Below are 22,870 nucleotides of genomic sequence, written 5' to 3' on the forward strand. Positions count from 1 at the left end.
CATCGTGTTGTAATTTCTTTACCTCTTCCTTGAAGCTTTCTTCTCTGGGTGCCAGGACGCTGCACTCTCCTTGTGTGCTGCCAACTTCACTGGCCACCACTCCTAGGTCTTCCTCATCTCCCCTAACTTTTAACATTTAACCAAGGACCTCTTCTTATCTGTGTCTACATTCATTCTTTTTGTTATGTCATCGATTGCATGGCTTTAAAAGCCATCTATATGTTGTCAAAATGTACAATTTTACTTCTCTAGTCCAAACCTCTCACCTAAATGCCAGACTCACAGATCCACCTGCTTACTTGCCTCCATCAGGATGTCTACTACCCCAAATTCTTGCCTAAATTTTCTCTTTCTCGATTACAATAACCTCATAATTCAGATAATCAGACCATAAACATAGGACTCATTCTTAACTTCTGCCTTTTCCCCAAAACTCACATCAAATTGTCCATGAATGTTGTTGGTTTTGTCTTCAAAATGTCTCCAGAATCTGATTACTTCTCACTCCCTGCACTGCTCTCACCTTGGCCCGCCATCTGTCACTTGACTGCTGTACTAGCCTTCTCATTCCTCTCCCTGATTCTGCCCTTGACCCCATTAGGCTCTTTCCAACTCAGCAGTCAGAGGGACTCTGTTAAAATGCAGATCAGACCTGGTCACTTCTCTCTTCAAAGCCCTCCAATGGCTTCCTGTTTCACTCAGAGTGAAAGTCACGATTCTCACAATAACCCACACAATCTGCACCTCCTCCTGCGTTCTGCCAGTCCCCACTGTGCTCACTCGCCTGCAGCCACACTGGGCTCCTTCCTGTTCCTCCAGCACACCCTGTATGCACCTGCCTGTGGCCTTAGATTTGCATTTACCAGAATGCACTTCCTCCATATATCCCTGTGGCATTTTTCCAAATAGCACTTTCTCCTCCCCCAACCCTTCCCTGACCACGCTATTTAAAATTACGGTTTTGGACTATTTTAGAATATCTTATTTGAATCCTTTCTCAATAAATTCAGTTGTAATAGGAAATAGCAGCCATTACCAGGATGAAGAAAATTGAACTTGCTGTTGAGTCCTGGCTATGTCACCAGCTAGCTGGTGACTTTGGCCAACTTGCTTTGACCCTTGAGGCTTAGTTTCCTCATTTGCATAATGGGAGTAATGTGTTGTCCACTCAAAAACATTATGGGATGAAGTATATTACAAATAATTATAAGGCATGCATACAACCCAAAGTGATATAGAGTTGGACCCCTTTTTCTTCTCCTGAAGAGTGAAAATAGCTTCATGAAAAAGGAGAATTTGACCCTAGGTATTCATGAAAAGCTGACCTTTTAGACTACAAAGTCCACAGATGGCTGCAAACACTGTAGATTCCATTTCGATATTCCTAATGCCAGCTTTGTATGCTCTCTCCAAGTAATCTAACTTTTTTCCTCTGGTAAAGGAACACAGTGCTCCATCTAATCGCCCCTGGCCTGAAAGAGAATGAAGAATGTTTAGTGACTTGATGTCCAGCCACATTGGCAGCGGCCTCACCATGAGACTTGCTGTTGGCTGAAGCGCTCTGCAGCTGTCTCTACTCGTGAGCTGCTCCCCAGGTAGGATAACCCTGCCCACCTGAATCTTCCTATCAGGACTGTGGAGTGAGGCTGTGCCTGACTCTAGTGTCATATGTTAGGAGGCATGTCCATGGCTGAGCGCCCCAGTTCTGGGGCCAGTACCACTGAGTGGCTACAGTAGCCAGTGCCATGCCCAGGGGACATAAACTGAGGGGTCACTGAGAGAGCTGCCCTTTGAGGACAATCCCAGGTTGCTCCAATGACTGGAGGATGGCCCACGGACAGGCGCTGGGGGAGAAGATGACGTTTCAAGCCTTAGTGACACTCACAAGCTACTTGAGGATCAATGCAGTGGTTTGGACATTGCAACTCTTCCACTGCCCATTGTGTCAGTGGTAGTTGAGTGCAGACAACAGGTGTGTCACACACACCGTTCCACACAGCCCTCAGGCTGCATGCCACACTTTGTGATCACTTTTTTCTTTCCAGATTGCTCCCAGTGTTTATTTATCACCTAATTTCACCTGTGTCAACTGGTGGGGACAGAAGTGGATGGAGAAAAGCCTGACGTCCTTACTCCTCCTCCACCCTGTATGCTCCCAGAAGCAGACTACTTCTCCCCTCTGTACTCCCAGGAGGCCCGGACTGAAGCAGGTGAGCTGATAGCAGGCTATCAACATCCATTCTTTGCACAGTCCTCTCCTGGGCCCCATTTCCTCTCTTTTCCTCTCCTTCCTCTGTCTCTTTTATGCTACTTGCACCCTGGAAGTCTGCTTCTCCTTGTTCCTTCTCTCTTTAGAGCTGCCTGCAGCCACCTCTAACAGAGTGTTTTATAAGCTGATCAAACTCAGATGTCTCAGAAGCTGGGCAAGTAACGTCAATGAGAGGGTCCACCTGGTCTGAAGGGAGCAGCGTCACTGCCTCCTCTGTGAAGGTAGTCCTGGATGTGGGCCAGCACTTTCCAGGGCTGCCATGCATATGGCGAGAATTTCATATTTCTTTATGTTACGTTATGTTGTTTCAAGACCAAAAATCTGGATATTCATGTGAAATCTCCAGAAATCATAAATGTTGGCAAAATAACTCACATTTAAAAAAATATTATGCAGGCCAAAACAAATACAAAAACACTGACTCCAACAGGCTGCCATTTGCAAGCTCCAGCTTAAACACATTGGTGCATCACCCTCCAGATGAAGGGGCTGTCAGCCAATGGCCTAGGACAGAAGGGCTCAACCCTATCAGACCAACCCCCTCCTATTTTATAACAAATAAGTGGTGAAACCACCTTTCTAACCTGAGGTAAAATTTATGGGTAATATGAGGATACTTCAAAAAGTTTGCAGAAAAATAGAATTGAAAGTTAATACAAGTCTTTCTGTGAACTTTTTGGAGTGCCCTTGTATAACCTATGTTCACCCACAATTTTTTAAAAATTCAATAAAATACCTTAAGTTTGATCCAAAAAGAAAATAAAAGTCATTTATAATAAAATAATATGGATTTTGACATGAATCCAATTACATTGCAAGATTTCCAGAATGTCCTCCAAGGAATAGTACCAACCCTGTGTACATTCTTTCTTCTGGGATTACAAGAATCAGTCCTTGAAAGTCCTCCCCGCCCCCCACCCGCCCCTTGGTCCTTGTAGTAAGAGGTGCTACTTGGCAATCACCTTCAATTTGTCTCTAAACTTGGTTTGGAGACCTTTTACTCATGGCTAAGAGATAAAAGCACCACTCTGAGACCACCCATCCCTGTGGAATTTGTTCCCCTAGTCATTTCTCCCCATTTCCTGGTCCCCACTCTTTTCTGGGTACCAGATCTCTTTTGTGATACAGGTGAATGCAGAAACATAGAATCAGCATATTTCCCTTCTCCTAGAGTCACCAGTTTAAGTTAAAGGCATAAACAGATAAGATTTTGCAAACACTAATTGCATTTCAGTATTCAATTTGTTGTTGGAGGATTAAACCCACTCTCAGTATAAATGCATTCTAGGTGTTTCTCTGCTGCTTATGTCCTTATGTGCCTATGCTTTAGTAAGTTCAAAATGCTGTTTCAGTTCCTTTTTTAATCCACAACCTTTAATTTTCTAAAGTGGAGTTTTTAATAGAAATGATGGGTCTGAATAACAAACAGTTGCTGGGATGTGCCTTGACAGTTTATACATTATTCTCACCTTCATAAAAATCGTAGGTATACATTGTATGTCCAATGAGGCTTGGGGATTTCTTTGCTACAGTTGAATAGTTCTTCAGCCAGTTCCTTGTCAAGCTCAGTACTTCTGGTGACGATGTTGTCCAAGACTACCTGCTCAAACTGGGGCTTAAAGAAGGAGTCCACGGCTGTGTCTGTTATTACAACAGACCCTGGTGTGATCCCTGCAGTGTGGGAATAAATGAGGAGAGAAGAATATCATTTAGAGTTTACTTTTGACACATAGTATACAATCTATTGTGCCAACATTAATTAATGCCAGTTGCTGATGATTCTCCTTATTTTCATCTTTAAAAGTATTTTCTTTTCCGAATGCAATTAAATAACATTCAGAACAGGCATTTACATTTGCTATCTTTCCAGATTCACATTTACAGTGTGATGGGGTTTAGATTTCAAGACAAACATGACTCTTGGACATGCAAATTAGTACCAGCCTTCAGGCTGAAATTTGAATAAATTAGGTCAGGAATAAACTAAGTGAGCCTGCCAGCAAGTATTTCATAAAGTGATGTGACTACTTGATATTTAATCTTCTCTGCAACTCCTTGATTACTATAATTTCTTTGCTTCTCTGTTCTCTCTTCCTACTGATTATTGTCACATTCATTCCCTTCTCTCCCTGACTCCATGTAAATTAGGCCTCTTGGCTGACCTTCCATTGCTACAGAGTCTGGCTTGCTCAAGGGACTTGGGCTTACTGGAGAAACCATTTTCTGCCAACTGTTATTCTCCTTGCCAGGAATGCCCTCTCGTCCTCCCCCACACTTTTTCATCAGACTAACACCGACTCATTCTTCAGGTGTCAGCTTAAGTCACTTCCTGCAAAAGGTCTGAATCCATGGAGGGAAAACGAACAAAAAAACAAATTAAAGGCAACACAGGTTACATTAAATTTCCCCAGGCCCATCTGTGACTCAGCATTTGACCCATTCCGACTTCTATTTGGAGCCTGAACAAGGAGACATATCTTGATAGTGCCCTAGACTCTCTCTGTCCTAACACCTATCACACATTTTATAATTACTTGTTTATTTATCTATTTCTCTGATATCCATTTCTGTATAAGGCAGGAACCATGTCTGTTCACTCCTGTGTCCCCAGGTCTAGCATTGTGCCTGTCACATTATAGGTAATCAATAAAAATTTGTTGAATGAGTGAAGGCTTCCATAGAGATGCCATACTGCAAACTACAGTCCATAAGCCAAACCCACCTGTCTTTGTAAATATAATCTTATCAGAACACAGTCATATGCATTTATTTACCTATTGTCTATGGCTGCCTCAGGGCAACAATGGTAGAGTTGAGAAACTGAAACCACATGATCTGCAAAGCCTAAAATTTTTCAATATCTGAATGTTAACAGGAAAAGTTTGCAATTCCTGCTACAGAGCATAACCTTTTCCTTCTGGGTGGTATAAATTCTGATATTGATCAAAGCAGAGTTATTTAATGAACACTTCAGAATAGCCAGCTAGAAACCCACCTCAGGGTGGCCTCTGATGATAGAGCCTTGATGGGTCAGATTCTTTTTAAATAAGCCAACAAGTGGCTCCCTGAATTGCTCACAATGTCCTAAAAATAGGAAAGTGACTGAGGAGGAAGTTGAAAATGTGTGCATCAAAAACGATGTTATTCACACGCCATCTTAATATTTAGATAGGTTAGAGCATTTATGTCATGGTTAAAGTTTCTCAAAGGCCAAAATACTAATCAACCGGGTACTTTATCCATATCAATCTGTGTTGACCCATTTAAGGAGTGATAATGTCAGCAAATTAATAAGCTGTACCTCTTTCATCTCCAAATACAATGCTGTTTAAAACCAAACAAAGACATCTTATTGATAAGCTAAGAGTTCTTAATGAGGTCAGAACTTCAAAATGAAGGTATCCACACCAGCACAGTGGTTTAATCTGCCACCATTCGTAGGCCTTTATTGTGATATTGGTACTGCCTGTGTGCTGTGTGTATCATGTTGCCATGAAACAAAAGACCATGACCATGGGCTGGGTGGTCAGCTGAGTGCTTTGCCCACACTGGACACTCAGTAGTGTAAAGTGGCAACCACAGCAGTCAGGATGGTGTAATGCATGGTTGTGAGCTGTGAGGACATGTCCTTGTATCTCACAACCCAGGAATTATGAGCAACCTTAGTAACAATTTTATCCATTTCATCTCCAAATGCATTGTTCCCTAATATTGATGATTTGGGGTGTCATTGGATAAAGTACAGTTTAGAAGAATGCCTGATCTAACACTGATTGCTGACATTCTTCTCTCTCTGGATGGACATCGACAAATATTCTTCTTTCTCTCATGTGTGAGGGCCTTGGCTGGACTTCGTACCTCGACCGCAGATGTGGAAAGGCCATAACCTTTTCGAACATGTCTGATTCCAGTGAGGCATGGCTCAGCCATCTGTGGCTCTGTGACACTGGACTATTCTCTTGTTCTATGTTTTAGGATTTCTGAGGTCCCTTTTCCCTTTAAAACTGTGTGATTCTATGACCATTTATCTTCTAAAATCTCAGCTCTTCTTATAATGCCCATTTAGTCCTGTCACTCTGTCAACCAAACTTTTCCATTTACAATGCCCTGTCTGTATTTACGTCTGATGACATGGTAAAATCATACCCCGACAAGACCTGTTTCTTAAGAAAAGGCTGAAGAAGGAGACAGTTTCCTCAAAACTTTATCTCAGCGCAGTCTGGAAGCGTAAACAAGGCCCCTTTACAGCTGCCCGACCAGCCAAGGAGGAAGGGGAGGAGGGCTCCGGGGTAAACCTTAGGAAGCCTCACTCGGCCTTTCCCTAAAAGCCCGCACTGGTCTCTTTCTGGTGTATCAGTGAGGAAAAGACGCGGCCAAGAAAATGGATGTGGTCACTGAGACGAGCCAATACCAGCGCCTCCCTGAGACCTGTGAAGTCTGCTTACTCAGCTGATTGATGAAACCAGCAAATCTTGGTGATTTTTTTTTTAACTTGGACACCCTTATTTCTGTCATTTATAACATTTCTAAACCTTGACATTTACTCTGACCCTCAAAACGTATTTTCTAGCAATCCTTCTACTCGTCTCCTTATGAATACCTAAAACCATCCGGTCAATGGACAGGAGGTCTCTCCCTCTGGGTTTCCATGGAGAGAAAAAGAAGAAAAGGAAAAGGCAATGTGGGTAGATTTCCTGAAACTTCCTCAAGTCCAGCCTCCGGACACTTTTTAGCGCATCTGGGCTTCTCCTGGGCTCTGAGTACGTCGGTGCATTTTGGCAGCTACCGCGTATGTTAAGAATCGCCCCATTTTAGTGGTAGATATCAATCCACATTACCTGTTCCCCCTGATGTAGCGATTCTGATAATGGTACCCTCACAGCACCGAGCGTGGTGTAGTAATTTGATGAGTTCATGAAGCATAATAGAAATGGAAGGGATGCCCATGCCAAGCTGTGAAAAGAGAACGTTGTTACAAATCTTGCAAACTGATCGATGAATAGGACATATTTTCTTCCTTCGTTACAAGTTAACAGCCCTCAGCTATATTTACATAATCACCAAGACTTTGTCAATGCTGAGGAAAATGTAAGTCATCCCTTACTGATGCCTCCGTGACATGCTGATGGATGTGCCCATCTGTAAGGATCAGGGAGAGGCGTCTCGCCGCCAGTGACATTGAGCTCAGCCCTCATCAAGAGCAGAAGATAGGGCTGGTGTGGCGTGCAGGTGTGTCACTGTTTCTTGTCTCCCCACTGGCTCTTTACAATGAACCTTTGACAAAGAGCTTTTTGCAAGATTGACTTGATTTAGAAGAAATATAATTTTTGCTGCCATGTCACCAGTCCTTTTCCTCCATACTATATGAAATAGTAAATCCATTTCTTTGCTTTCCTGTGCCCTTGTTGTTCATCTGTGCTAATTCTGTGTGAGCTCTGAAAGGTACTAGGGTAGAAATGTGGGTTAGATCCCACCTAACCATCTGAAGCTTGTTATCTGAATGTGTGGGTGAGATTAAGTTGCTGTAGATCATGACACTGATCCTGGTTTTCTTCAGTGTTTAAAACAATAGAATCGATGTCACCAGAAGAGGGACCAACACAGGCTAGAGGATTTAGCGACTTCTGGTGGTTACGTTACATTCTAATAACTCTCCAGAAAGATCCTCCATGTTGTGATGTGTAGAAGATGGAAGTGAGTTCAAAATTGGTGGCTACATCATTACTGACATAGCAGCAGAGATGTATATGTGTTTCTCAGTGTGTTCTTCTCTTGGGCACAGAGACTGGAGAACCACTGGAGCTGCGACCATGATGTTTTCACCTGAGTTCCCTCCCTCTCACCATCAAGAACATTAAACTATGGAAACTTTGAACCTCTGAGTTCCCTATTTTTGGTTCCCATGGAATATACTCTTACTTCCAAATGCATTGTAGGCTTCCTGGACCCAAGATTCAACCTGTACTGACTTGTATGTCCAAGATTAACAAGTTTGGGGCTTTGGCACTGGCTCTACAACTAACGAATAAACTCCGTATCATTTCCCTCAACTGTAAGTTAAGAGAATGAACTATTATTTGATCCTTCTAAATCAGATATTTGATAGGTTTATGATTATCAGTTATTATGCAATATGGTGATAAAATGACAAACGAACTTGTGTGTTTCTGCTAAAGTTGTGTCCTCTCTCTCTCTCTCTCTCTCTCTCTCTCTCTCACACACACACACACACACACACACACACACACACACACACACACACACACACACACACCCCTCAGCAGCTCCTGGAGAGGAAGAATTTTCAAAGAAGGAGTTCTGATTGGAAATCCCTCATCCACCTAGTAAGGCCCGTTTCTAATTGCCTAACCTCTGGGAATAATATGTGTTTTAGGTCTTTTTCCCTGACAGGACAGCAGAATCAGTCTACTGCTGTTTATATATTTGCTCTGAAGTTTTACTGCTTGTTTCACATTTTTATAAACCTTACTTTTTGTCCTTCCCCATCTACCATGCAAAAAAGGACAAACAGTTACAGTGTAAAAATCCAGCAAAAATTAGTAAGTCAGGATTTGCCAAGATCAGAAAATATTCAGCTTCTTTCTAGTGTAGATATTCTCTGATTATTTATTGAATGAACAAATGAATAGAAGAACGGATTCTCCCATTTTAGCCTGAAGCAGGTTTCAGGCACTGTGGGCCCACAAGGGAGATCAACTTAGCTGCCCCATTGGAATTACTTAATTTTCCCTCCTTTATCCCAGGCTTCTAGTCATGATCATCCACACTCCATGACTGAGTACTACAGTCATCAATGCAGGCTGAATGTTTCCTGGTGCAGGAGCCACTTACAAGTTAGCTCCTTAGAATTGTTGCACCTCCACAGGAGACTCTCCCCGTGTCCCATGCCATGAGTGCCTGTGCCCCTTATGAGGGCTTGGGAGGGCTTTGGTGTCCAGATATGTAACAGACTCAGAGCTATTATTTCAAAATACAGCCCTATGTCAGGAGACAAGCTCAGAAAGGCTAACGGTGCATATGCGCACAAACCGTCCTAAGTGTGTGCCACTCTGGTCTGCGTGTTCCCTGCAACTGCAAATCATTCCATATTCATTTTGTCTTAGGACACCGTGTATGTCCAGAATTAACATATTTTAAATTCACGAGAGCAATTTACAAGAGCTCCATGGAAATGCATTTGCAGCTCTTCAGCAAGCTTATTACAGTGTTAAATGGCTCTGCTTTTGCAGTCCTGAAAACTGGCCCCTGTGTACTAAAAGCTCAACATTTCCAAAGCTGGATAAGGGATAGAAAAGAGAAAATTGCCAGGGGAGAGGAGGTTAATCGGTTACAAACTAAAGCGAGAGCGGGCGTGCTTTGAGGATTTCTTCCCCCTAACTTGAAAAGCTAAGTGGTAACTAATAAACAAGTGACACTGCAGGCTATATTCTGCCCCGAGGGCTTTTTCCAATAATGAATGTCATACCTGGACATTCATTAGTTATTGTGTAAGAGTGCAAAGCAGGAGGAGAAAAGAACTATATTCAGAAGTTCCTATTGTGTTCTCCAGCGTGCTATCACTGGTGAAAATGCAGCCAGTGACTACTTACACTCATGGAGAGCACAGGACCAGTTTTGTACATACAATACCTGTCTGTCCCAGCACAGATGTCTTTGATGTCTTCTTCACCTTCCTCCAACCCAAGCTCCTTCTGCATAAACAGTGCAAATGCTTTCATTCTGCTGGGGCTCCCACCGACACAGACAAACTGTTAATACAAATGAACAAGCACCTGTCATAGTAATTGGGATAAGAACCAAGAGTCGGCTTTCGACTCCGATGGTTTTATTTTATTTTTTAGTTAACTTTCTTAAGACTATGTGTAGATATCATAGGTTATGTTCATGAATTAGCTAATTTGCATCATTAACCTATAAATAAGGCAAACAGATGCAAAGTTTTATGTACCAAATTAGTTATGAAAATCATAAAATCAAAGTAAGTGTTGATATTGTTCAGGGAGGTATTTTCTGGTGTTTTTGTTTACAGTGAATACCCACCAGCATCTTAAGTTGATATAGACAAACTAATGTTAGGCACTAGCATGATACATATGTTTAGTATGTAAGTACTGAGGACATAGACTGTAAGTAACTTGAGAGCAAAAAGAGGACTACCAGTTGTAGACATGTTTTCCAATTCCACATCCCAATCATGAATTTATATTATAAAATGAACTATGTTAACTGAAAGCTTTAAAATAATTATGTCAAGACTTTCCGGTTTCTTGTTTAGAAGAAATTCTCATGGAACAAGCCTTATTGTTGTAAATTTGGAATCTTACCATTGTATTTCATCAATTCCAGTGATACGATTTTGTTTTTGTTTTATTCCATGTTAACATCTCTGAAATTAGGATGTGTTGCAGTCAATAGCGTCAAATCTAGGAAAACCTGGTACTAAAATTGTGTGGCAGTTGCTTGTTAGGTAAACTAACTTTGAACCCCAACTCCATCACTGATTAAGAAACCTGTTAAATGTCACATGTGTCATCTCCACATGCCTCAGACTATCATCTCCAAAATAGGAAACACACAGCTCCTTTAGGAGGGTTTTTTCAGGACAAAATGGGATTGCATATGGCAAAGGACAAAGCCAGGCACTTTCTCAGTGCTCAAAAAAAAATGGTAACTATTATTTTTCGTATCATGTAGCAATTACCTGGGCTGCTTTTGAGCTTGCTTATTTTTTCTGTATTGCAGAGTTTAGTACACATGAAGCTGATTCAGGTCCTCTAGCAGGCAAAAGGCAGTTGGTGCTGCCTGACTGATGTTGGCAACATTGGGCAAGGATCAGGAGGGCTGGTGAGGTCCCTCACAGGGATAATGAACACCTGTCTAAGGAAATACCCAACTGAGGTTCTAGAGTAGATGCCCCATTCACAAATGATTTTCTCTCACTATTGGGTGGTCTGATTGCACAATGCATTCTGTTTCCATTTAGCAATAATTCCCGTGCCACATGCATTCTCATTTATGGGATACAAGTATCCTTTCATCCAGTCTGTCTGCTTCCCTTCTACATTTGTCATGGTTTCTTCTCTGCCTTCTCGTGGGTTTTTCTGATGGGACCTTAGGTTAGTAATGAATTGCAGTGGAAGCCAGACATAAAGGCAGGGTAGGGGGACAAGACCATGGCTGAAGGTGAGTTTTTAAATTATTGTTAATCATTCATGGAATTTTCTCCTCTCTTAGTATAGATAGTTAAGGCTTGACTCAAGATCTAAGTACAAGGAGACTTTTTTTAAAAAAAGCAAAATATAGTAGTTTGAAAATAACCTCATTGTGTGGTGCCAATGAATGTAAATTACAACTATTCAGATTGACCATAAAACCAAAACAGATGCTAGAATAGCTTGCAATTTGAATTCTTCTTTGAACTGTAGATATTGCTGAAGTCAACAAGAATTACTGAATATTTCTGGAGACATAAAGATGATATGTAAAGACAGAAGCAACTTAGTTCTTGAAGGCTCACTCTTAAATCAGAATTACTAAATATCACCTCTAGACATAATTTTCAGTCTTAATGCTTTAATGAGAAGTAAAATATGGCTGAAGACCACCAATCAACATTGATCATAAGTGACACTGCGATTTATGTCTCAAAGGAAATGATCGTTGGTTCTGGTTTTATCAAAGAAGATAGAAATGCATTGGGAAAGAGTCAGAGGCATTACAAAAATATGTTAAAACCTTTGCCTAATGACTGCCAGAACAAACTCACTTTCAAATATCCCTAGTATCTTAAGAGTCTTAACTTTGTCATGTTGTATTAGATTCGTCCTATTGCAGTTTATGTATTTTGTATGTTAATGAAGTATAAACACCTTCAAAATGCATATTATACAGAGTATGGTACAAAGCAATGATTTTGCATGTTACTTGAAGTTTCTAGGGAGTGATTAGAGGGTGCCAGTTAGTGAATTTATAAAAAACATTTATAGAAGACATAATAAAAGTCATATTTGGATATTGAGTTTAAATAGATCATTTCTAAAAATCCTCCACCATATTTTTCAATTATTTGATTCTTTCCAGTGAGTATGGAAGTTACTGATTAGCTGTTCACCAAAACTATTTCTCCTTCTATCTGGACACACAGCTAAACTTAACTTCCCAGCCTCCTTTCTAGTGAGACAAGGCCATATGCCTGAGTTCCAGGCACTAGAATGTGAGCAAAAGTGGTGGGTGGCATTTCTTTTTCTAGCCCATAGAAACCTTCCATCCTATAGGGAGGATATGTTAGTGATCCTATGTGTCGTCTGCTCCTGTCTGCTGGATGGATGTTGATACACAGTGGAACTTTGCAAACCACTCCTTGAAGGTTACAGAGCAATGAGATGGAAGGAGCCTGGGTCCCTGAATCACCAGTTGGAGGAAAGCCATCATTGCTTTGTACTTAATGTGAGTGAAAAGTAAACTTACAGTGTGTTAAGCTGCTGGGATTTTGCAGTGGCAGCTGGCAAAACCTTTAAAAATATAGTATATAAAGATATGAAGGAAATAGGAATGATTATCAGAGTTTAAGATTAAGGTTTAAACTTTACACACCCAGAATTCTCCTTTCCTTTGAAGATAGTGCTATTAATAATAAGAATTATCTCTGTGAATACAAGGCTGAGTTTTCAAGTACTGATGGATCTGTCCTCTCTTCTAAGCCAGGATTTGTGCCCTGTGATGTAAGGGAGTTGAGAAATTGAACCTAGAATGTTCTCACTCAAAGATAAGAATGTGGCTGGAGGAAAGCAAGTGTCTGAGAAAAGCGTCTGTGAATAACAATCAGATTTTACCTGCTGTGAAGGTTAATTCTGTGTCAACTTGATTAGAGCAAGGAATGCCAAGAAATCTGGTAAGGCTATCTTTTTTAGTGTGTACATGTGGGTGTTTCCAACAGAGATTAGAACGAGAGTCTGAGTGGACCGGGTGGCAAAGTTCCACCCTCAATGTGGGCAGGAGCCATCCAATCATCTGGGATTGTCTCTGAACAAAAGATAGAAAAAAGGTGAATCTCTCTCTGTCCACTGGAGCTGTGATACCCTCTTCCCTCCTGTCTGTGGACATCAGAGCTCGAGACATTTCAGCTTTTGGTTCCAGGACTTACACCAAGGACACCATCAGCTTCCCTAGTTTTGAGGCTGTTGGAGTTGGACTGAGCCATGCTACCGGCATGCAGTTTGCAGATGGCCTACCGTGGGACTTCTCTTCACAACTGCGTGAGCTAATTCCCTAATAAATCCCCCTCACATATTTATTGCATATCCTATTGATTCCGTCTCTCTGGAGAACCCTGACTAATATACCTGCTTTCACAAAAATAATCTTGATTTAGGTTTAATGACCAGTTCTGACCATTTGGAGTGAAGTTACCTGCTCCTCAAGCTCCCCACCACATACACGCACACACACACTCTTTTGCCTCCTATCTGTCAAAATGGCCCAAACAGTAGATTTGCTCTCTGGTGGGACAAAACAGGTTCTAAGCAGAGCATATCTTTCTAAATCTTTTTAATCTATTAACTAGATTGTTAGTTTATTAATTATGATGAGTCTTTTGATTAATCAGAGTCACCCCTAGATAAGGGTCCTGGGAAAATTATTGTGAAGCATGAACCTCAAACCTAATGTTTGAATTCAGGTAAAATTTGGTTAATGAGTATCAGTGACTGCCTTGATCAATGATGCTTGGAGCTTAAACATCAGAATCATCAGGAAGAGAAGTTATGTTGAGAAGATGAAGCAAAAGATAGAGGGAGGCCACACAAAAGCAAGGAGCAGCAGTCTGGAGGGGTACGGGGAAGGGCAGGTCCTCTTGCTGCCAAGGAAATCTGCCCACACACTCACACCGTGCTCTCTAGGACCGGGAGGGGCAAGGAGGCAACTAGGCACCTACTGATAAAGAATGCCATGGATCTGTTCCTTCTCTTTTTTCCTTCTTCCTTTTCTTCCTTATCCTCCCCCTCTCCTTTCCCTTTCTCCTCCTTCTTTATCTTCATCTCCTACTTTTCATCCTTTTCTTTCTTCACACTCCTCTTCACCCACTGGTAAGTGAAAGGGCTAAAATTAAATAATTATGGACTATTCTGAGTTGCTGTGACTCAGAGAGTGCACCTAGCACAGTGACAAAAACCCTGGAAATTGGACTTGGAAGAACTTGGTCCAAGTCCCAGCTCTGCCCTTTGATGATGTGACTTTAACCCCTTTTGACCTCTTTGAACTCAAATTTCTTTTCTTATGTAGGAGGTTAGTATCTTTTTAACCCGCCTAAAAGAGCTAACATGAAGATTTAGCGAGATGTGGATGTGAGTGCTTTTATTCTTTGTGCTTATAATTGCTAAAGAAATGAAAGAGTCAGATGAAAACTGTGGTTCACCACTTGTGGGACTGTAAATAGATATAGGCCTTTTGGAAAATAAAAGTTCGTTAAAAGTTCATTACCTTTGACCATTTTTGTGTGTAGTTTTACAGAAATTGACCTAAATATAAGAAATCTTTAGGTAAAAAATATCCATTTGAGTACTGTTTATAATGGAAAATTCTTCATTATACAAGTCAATAATAGTCTATGTAATGTGTGGCACGGACACTTGACCTCCATGAACAATGTGTTTCAAAGAAAATTTATAATGTGGGGAAATGTTAATGACAAAGTAAGTGAAAAAATGCAGGATGAAATGTTATATAATTACATCTATTTTAAAATCTATTCATTAAAAAGATTGCAAGAACAGAAAATGGGTTAATATTTAGGTGTTAGGATTATGAAGTGTGTTTTAAAAATCATTGTTCTTTTTTATATTTTCCCAACTTTATTATTATTATTATTATTATTTTAGACCGGTAAGGGGATCACAACCCTCAGCACAGTGTGGTCCACACCTCACTCAGCCAGTGGGCACACCAGCCATCCCGATATAGGATCCGAACCTGCGGCCTTGGCGGTATGAACGCCGCACTCTCCTGAGTGGTCCTATTTTTGCAATTTTAAATAATGAACACCAACTGCTTTTATAATTAAAAAAGATAAAAAAAAAATACAGAAGTACAATTTTCTGGCAATATTCCACAAACAATTTTCTCATGAAATATTTCTTATGAAAAAACAAAAGTCTTAATAATATGAAATATTAGATAATTGTTATTTTCAAGAAGTGGAATAAGTAGCACCATTTGTTTTGTTGAGTTATTTTATAATTTAATAAAATGGTTATTAGTGGGCTTCAGTTATAAATGTAGATGTTAAGTACTGAACTGAATCTGTTACACATAACAAATTCTGAACACCTAGCAATATTGCCAATAAAATTGTATTTATCTCCAGGGACCAGAGCAGCCAAATAATCATGTATGCATTAGATTTAGTTTGGGAACCTTTCCAACTTGTTGGGGTGAAATCGGTTGCTCATGATGAATGCATTTTAAATTATTTCAGAGAATGAATGTGGCTTTGGTTCCTGTTGGAACCACTGACATTTCTCTAGCCAAAGGTGTAAAGTTTATTTGAGGAGAGTAAGAAGGAAAATTAGCTAAGGAAATAATCATTTTTCCTGAAGTTAGAAATATTTTTACCTTTACATCCCCAAATATTGCTGGTAGGTTGTGTGTTTTTGTTCCTAAATCCAAGTGATAGAGAATGTCTTCATCCGTAGAATCCAGGTAAGGATTTTGAACATGAACCAATCTTTTTCTAGAAAAAGACACACACAAAGAGGGTGAAAAGAAATTTGAAGAGAAAGCACATGAAACAGAAAGGGTATCAGTCTACACCTATGATTACCACTAGCACAAATACTATCCACAAACTTTCCATTAGGGTTAAATGATTTGTTGAGAAGCAATGCGATATAATAATGACCATAATAATGGCTAACATTGGCTGTGTACTTACTATGTGCCAGGCATAGCACCAAGTATGAAAATTGCACAATGGCATGAAAACTGTAAAATAAATATACCAACTCATTTAATCCCATACCCACTTTATTAGATAAATAATATTAATAATCTGATTTACAAGTGAAGAAGCTGAGGTTTATAAAAGCTGAGAAACTTGTGCAAGATTATACAGCCAGTAGATTACCAAACAGTCATTTCTACATTCCTATTCCATTCTGTCTGACTTAATGGTCATCTTCTTTTTTTTTTTTTTTTTTTTTTTTTTTTTTTGAATGGGAGGCTGTAAGATATAAGCTACTGGGCTCTGGAGTTAAACTGCCTGGGTTTCAGTACCAATTCGACTGTATGTATACTAACTGTGCAACCTTGAGTAAGTTATTTTATCTTTGTTGTTTAGTATCCTCATCTGTAAAATGGGTATAGTGGAAATAATAACTACTTTGCAAGTTTGTTGTGAAGCCTGAATGAGATAATGTTTGCAGCACACCTGATGTGCAATGAACATAGACTAGCTCTCATTATTACACCTCCCAACACTGGGAATCTGAAAACTAGTAGCTTTAGTGAGATCAACCAGAAAAAGTAGAGTGTGGCAAAGAATGCTATGTGTTCATCAGACCTCAATTCTTTTTCCTCCTGGGCACTTTGCTAGACTGTATTTCTAGTTTCCTTTGCAGTAAGGTGAGGTCATGTGAATGAGTTCTAGCCAATGGAATGTGGGTGGAAGTGACTTGTCTATTTCTAGGCCTGGCTCTGGTGGAAGGCCCTAGGTTTCTGAATAGCTGTGTGGAGGAGACATCCCTCTTTACCCCAACACCTGTCATGGACTGAGCAAGAAGCCACTGATATTTTAAACAGCATACTTGACCAATAAGAGGTTGTCATTTTGGTCAGCATTCTTGGAAATGGTCTTTGTCCCATTAGAAGATTTAAATAAGAAATAAATGTAGCAGGATGTTGGGGTAGAAGCAGAAAGATTAATAGGAACCTGGAGACACTAAATTTTGGTATAAAAGAGTCAAAGAAGGAATGAATGGGCACACAGGTATGGAAAAATAGGGTTTAGAGTTTATCAAGAAAAGGAATTTTCAAAAAAACAAAACATGAAGGAGAAGTGAGGCTAGTGAACTTGGAGAAAGGGGGAGTGATAAAGTGAAAGATATAATTTTAGTAAACAGGCAAAACCATAAAAATATAAGACTATTGCAGTAAGGTAAATGAAACCTAGAAACAGGAGGTAACATAAGAAGCAGGACACCTGAATGCAGAAACTCTATTTGCCCAGCAGCATTCTTCCACCAGATGCCAGAAGAGAACGCGGAGAGGGCTCCAAAGAACCAGTGGAAAGACAAGCCTGCCAAAAAGAAGAGACAACTACTGGAAGCTGTAAGGCCATTCTTGGTGTCAGCCTATCACCCCATTACCCAGCGTGATTCAGTGGCTGCCTGTTCACTCCCACTCACCCCAGCCCCCGCCTGGCTACACCATCCATTCTAGTGAGACTGTGGCTGCCAGGCCTCCTGCTCCCTTCCCTACCGCAGGACACTGCATCTTGCACAGGCAGCCAGCCTTAGGCTCCCATCGCAATTTATCCATATGCCCTGCAGAGGGGACCTTTCTTACTGCTCTCTCTACCTCTCTGAATGCTTCTTTGCCTCCTTCTCTACTTTCCATGGCATTTTGTATATGTCCGTGTCTGAATGTATGGGTGTATGTAATCTGTGAGTTCTGTCATAGATCAGGGCTTCTCAAAGTTTAGCGTGCCTAAGAATCACCAGGACACTTCATCAGCTCCTCTTTCAGAAATTCTGACTCAGCAAGTTGGGGATGCATGTATCAGAATTTGCATTTCTAACAAGTTCCTCGTTCAGTGCTGATGCTGATGGTCCATGGACCACACTTTGAGTAGCACGGCCATTGAGGACTCCACCAACAGTGCTGAATACATCACCTCCTTTCCACCCCAGCAGCCACTGCCCCAGCCCTGGTCCCCACCACAGCAGTGCTAGCTAGACCACCAGTCCTTCCTCTCTCTTCTGGTAGTATACTGTGGAATGCCAGACAGTGAGCTGACTGCTGCTATAGGAATGACCTTAACTCGATCTAAGCGATATTTATGAAGTATATTATCCACAGCCTCTGCTTATTTGGTAATAATAATATACCACTTTAATTATTAGTGATAATAAACTATCTCACACCACAGTGGGTCAAGATGTCTTTGCCAAGAACCATCTGAAACTTCTTTGCTCTTTGCTTCCCCCATTTCTCTCCACATACCTTTCTTCCTACATGCCTCAAAACATCTTAACAAGCTTCACATCTTTATGTTTCTCCACTGACTCTCAAGCTGGTTGTGTATTAGAATCATCACAGAGCTTTTAAAAAAACACTGTTGACCAGGCCCCAGTTAACTTAGACTCTCTGAAAGTACGTTTTTTGTATCTTCTCAGATGATCTGATGTGCAGCCAAAGTTGAGAACCCCTGCATTAGGCCTTGGTTCCCGAAACATTCTTCCCCTCCCCTTTCATTTTTCACCTATCAAAATCCTACTCATTCTTCAAGGTCCAGTTGAAATCACCTCTTCCATGAAAGCCCTTCCAGGTATCTTTCCTCCTCGGTCAGTATTAATTTTTTCCCTTGCCATGCTCCTAAATCATTTGTTTCATGCTAATGCCAACAGATAGCATTTCACATTGTAATATACTTAATTATCTGTCTCCCAAGAAAGATTGTGAATTCCCTGATGCAAGCTGTCTCACACATCCTTCTTTAATTCCAAAGTCTTAACAAATTATACTGCTGAATTAAATTTAACTGTTCAGAAAGTGAAACAAAATACTATTAATTCTCTCCTCAAAAACATTTAGAGTAACAGATTCTTAATTACTTAGCGGATCATACCCGGTTTTAAAAATAAAGCATCCCATGATGTTAGTACACTTTACTGCTTCAGAACAAGCCTCCAAATCTCAAAGCAAAGGGACACCTCCATTCTTCTCTTGTGAGAGGCAAGAGGACATTTGCCCATCACCCCTTGTTATACAAAGTGTGGTCAGTGAAACAGCCGCATCAGCATTGCCTGCAGAGGTGGTCAGAAACGCAAAATTTCAGGTTCCAACCTAGACCTACTGAATCAAAATCTTCATTTTAACAAACTTAGTGTGATTCACATGCATATTAAAATTTGAGAATCACTGCCATCCACTTTCTCTTAAAATTCTATTACACTTTTTGTTTCACTCTCTCAAAACTACTTTCATTATCTGGCAATTTTCCTTTGGATTTTGAAATGAATCTATGAATCACTACATTATAAAAGAGTCTCACTCATCTACCCTCATGATTCTAAACTCTAGCTAAATATCAGAATTGCCAGGGGAGATTTAAAGAGTGCTGTACCTGGGCCCCATCTCTAGAAGTTCTGATTCAGTTCGTCAAAGAGACTTGGGCCTGGGCCGGCCTGGTGGCGCACTGGAGAGTGCGCCGCTTGGGAGTGCGGCGGCGCTCCCACTGAGGGTTTGGATCCCATGTGGAGACTGGTTCCCGCTCACTGGCTGAGCGCGGTGAGGGCGCAACACCGAGGGTTGCGATCCCGTTGCCGGTCAGTAAAAAAGACAAAAAGGATAAAAAAAAAAAAGAGAGACTTGGGCCTTGATGTTTTTAAAATCACTTATCTACTCTACCTTTCCTGTCTTGAAGAAGAAATTTTCAAACCAGCATAGCCATTAATTATATTCTCTTGTATGAATTGTAATACTCCTATTAATTCATTAGGAGATATTTTTTAGTTTTCCTTGATGGTCTGTCCCAATGTCTTATGATCTCTTAGTGGGAAAATTTGGGGAGATGTCTACAGAAGATTTTTGTCCCATTGGATTCATCAAGAAGCACTTCTACACCCCTGTTAGAATGGCTATTATCAAAAAGGTAGAAAATAACAAATGCTGGTGAGGATGTGGAGAAAAGGGAACCCTCTTACACTGTTGGGAATGTAAATTGGTATAGCCATTGTAGAAAACAGTTTGGAACTTCTTCAGAGAACTAAAGATAGATCAACCTTATGCCCCAGCTATCTCACTACTGGGTATATACCCAAAGGAGATAAAATCAATATATTAAAAAGACACCTGCATTCCTATATTTATTACAATACTATTCACAATAGCCAGGAGATGGAATCAACCTAAATGCCCATCAACAGATGAATGGATAAAAAACTGTGGTGTATATACACAATGGAATACTATTCAGCTGTAAAAAGAAATGATATCCCGTCATTTGCAGCAACATGGATGGAACTGGAAACCATCATGTTAAGTGAAGTAAGTCAGGCACAGAAAGACAAATACCCCATGATCTCATTCATATGTACAATCTTAAAAAAAAAAAAAAGTAGTTTTCATAGAAGTATAGAGTAGAATAACGGTTACCAGAGGGGAGAGGGGTCGTGGGGCGAAGTGGTGGGCACTATGCTATCTGCCCCAAGCAAATCATTGTGTAGTATATGCATGTATTGAAACAACACACTGTACTGTACAAAAATGTTCAAGTAAATGTTAAAACAACAAAAAATGTTTTTTGGAAAGAAGGACTTCTAAAATGATCACTCTATCAGTGACTGAAGAAAAGGCTTGTTCAGGATTTCAAGCCAAATCCAATTCAATAAAATATGGCTATTGCAATATTTCACTCTTTCCAAAATATATAATTTTTACTAAATACACTTGCATGTACTGTTTCCTCCTCAAACTTTTTTTGCGTTTTCTTTCTCTAACACCTGAGGTAAAGTCTTTTAATAAACCATGGCAAGTTACACAGCATGGTCAGTGTTAAATACTGGTAACCAGAGAAAAGTGCTGGCTGGGAAGAAGTCTTTCCATTTACCATTACCTTCATCTTCATAATTTTTCCTTTTCTTTCTCTCTTTGGCTTGAAGAAATGAATACGGCAGGAGGCTACCTCTGTTTGGGATGGGTAAGTGGAGCATTTTCTGAAATGCTGACATGATAGAGTCTCTAAGCAAGACATTTCACACAACTCTCAGCAAATCAGAGGGAACTCAAAAAAATTCCTTAAGCCTCATGAACAGTAATGCTCTATTATGTTCTGTTAACCTGAGGCAGGAGTTGAAGTTAAACTTGCAGACAGCTTCAGCAGACTTATGTCAACCCCCAAGATGAATAACATCCATGGTATTTTAGAAGTAAATTCTATATAAAGTCCATCACAAAGCATATGAAATCACTCTGTAATGTGCTGCAATACAGTTAAATCTCCCTTAGGCACTTTGAGGCCCCTTTAATTATTTCTTGGATACAGCCATGGTCCTAGAATTAAAGGCTGAACTCCATAGTGAATTCTAAGCTGAACTTTGAATTTGTTCACTCCTGCAGGTTGGTTAAACTTTTGCATGTTTTTGTGACTTCTTTTGCCCCACTTTCTTAGATGAGCCAACGCCCCCCTCCCCTAAGAACCAAGGAATAAAAATGTCATTGGGAAGAAAATTGGCATTGTTTCTATTTTGGTTTATATTATGAGATGTATTTCAACTTCATAAGCTCTATACTTAAGACATTTACATAACTATAGGCCCATCATCTCATTATTTAATATAAAATCTAAGGAACATCTGTCTGATCAGAACAAATCAAAAATCAAAGTTACTCACCCAACATATGAATTACTGTCAGACCTCAAGGATCCATTGGAAGTAGGTAAAATTGAAGCCATACTTTGTACTATGTGGACAGGCACTCTTAGGTTGGTGTCAGGAAAGAGAAATACTGTGGTTTGCTAATAAATTATAGATCTAATCGTAAGAGTTCAGCTCCAAGTTAGAATGATACCCTCCCTAAAAATTTATGTTTTCTTCCAAAATTGCTAATGGAACTTTTCCTTTAGCATTTTAAGCTCTCCTATCAAATAAGACATACCCTCCCTGACATGGCCTTTTATACTACAGTCCGGTTCTCAGAGCATCACTTCCCTAAAAAGATAGGCTTCCTTTGGAGGAGTGGCTTCCTATCTCTTTGACTAGGTTGGTTAGCTTGTTAACTGTTGACGAGAGCACATCTGGCCTTGGCCCCAACATGGGTCTGGTGTGGCACACAGACTTATTTGCTTTGAGACAACTGTGTATGGATGCGAGTTCTCTTTTGGTTTTCATAATAACCCCACCAGGTTGTCTCAAGAACATGTCCAGTACATGCGAGAACTTTCAGCTCCCAAACATTTTATTTTCCCGTCCCCATCCTACCCCTTACCAGCTTGTTTTCATTCTTCGTGAGCACAAATAAGGAAAACATCCAAAGTCAGGACCTCAGAATTCCCTTTCATCTGAACTTAGTCCATTCAAGTTCACACAGAAAGTCTGATAATTAAACAGAACTTGTACCCCAGAGCTTCTTCGTTTAGTTAAACCCTAGGCTGCCAATAAAATTCACTGAACCAGCTGTCTAGGGGTCAATCCAGGTAGAATAACAAAATATAGCCTAATATTTTCAGAAAATAGAGTCTGTTTTGCTGATGCTTCACACTTTTCATTTTGGGGAAGAAAAATCTAGAAGACATTAGAGGAACTTCATCCTGATCCTTTTCCCCCTCAGCTCCCACGGCAATCAGCTGAAGTTCTGTGCTGGCGA

At 40.4% G+C, this 22,870-nt stretch overlaps 1 protein-coding gene across 1 annotated transcript; it reads right to left on the reverse strand.

The window, feature by feature from the left end:
• Positions 1-1,325: 1,325 nt before the first annotated feature.
• LOC103607657 (uridine phosphorylase 2-like) lies at positions 1,326-22,154 on the reverse strand (the record flags this gene model as incomplete). Its single annotated transcript, XM_008592137.1, is given in 7 exon segments — positions 1,326-1,472; positions 3,739-3,785; positions 3,787-3,940; positions 7,108-7,222; positions 9,880-10,038; positions 15,899-16,016; positions 21,898-22,154. Coding segments are annotated over 7 exon segments (802 nt in total), but the record flags the coding sequence as incomplete, so codon positions are not given.
• Between the last annotated feature and the right edge of the window lie 716 nt (positions 22,155-22,870).

Source organism: Galeopterus variegatus, unplaced genomic scaffold (assembly GCF_000696425.1).
Source record: "Galeopterus variegatus unplaced genomic scaffold, G_variegatus-3.0.2 Scaffold7616, whole genome shotgun sequence".
Taxonomy (NCBI): domain Eukaryota; kingdom Metazoa; phylum Chordata; class Mammalia; order Dermoptera; family Cynocephalidae; genus Galeopterus; species Galeopterus variegatus.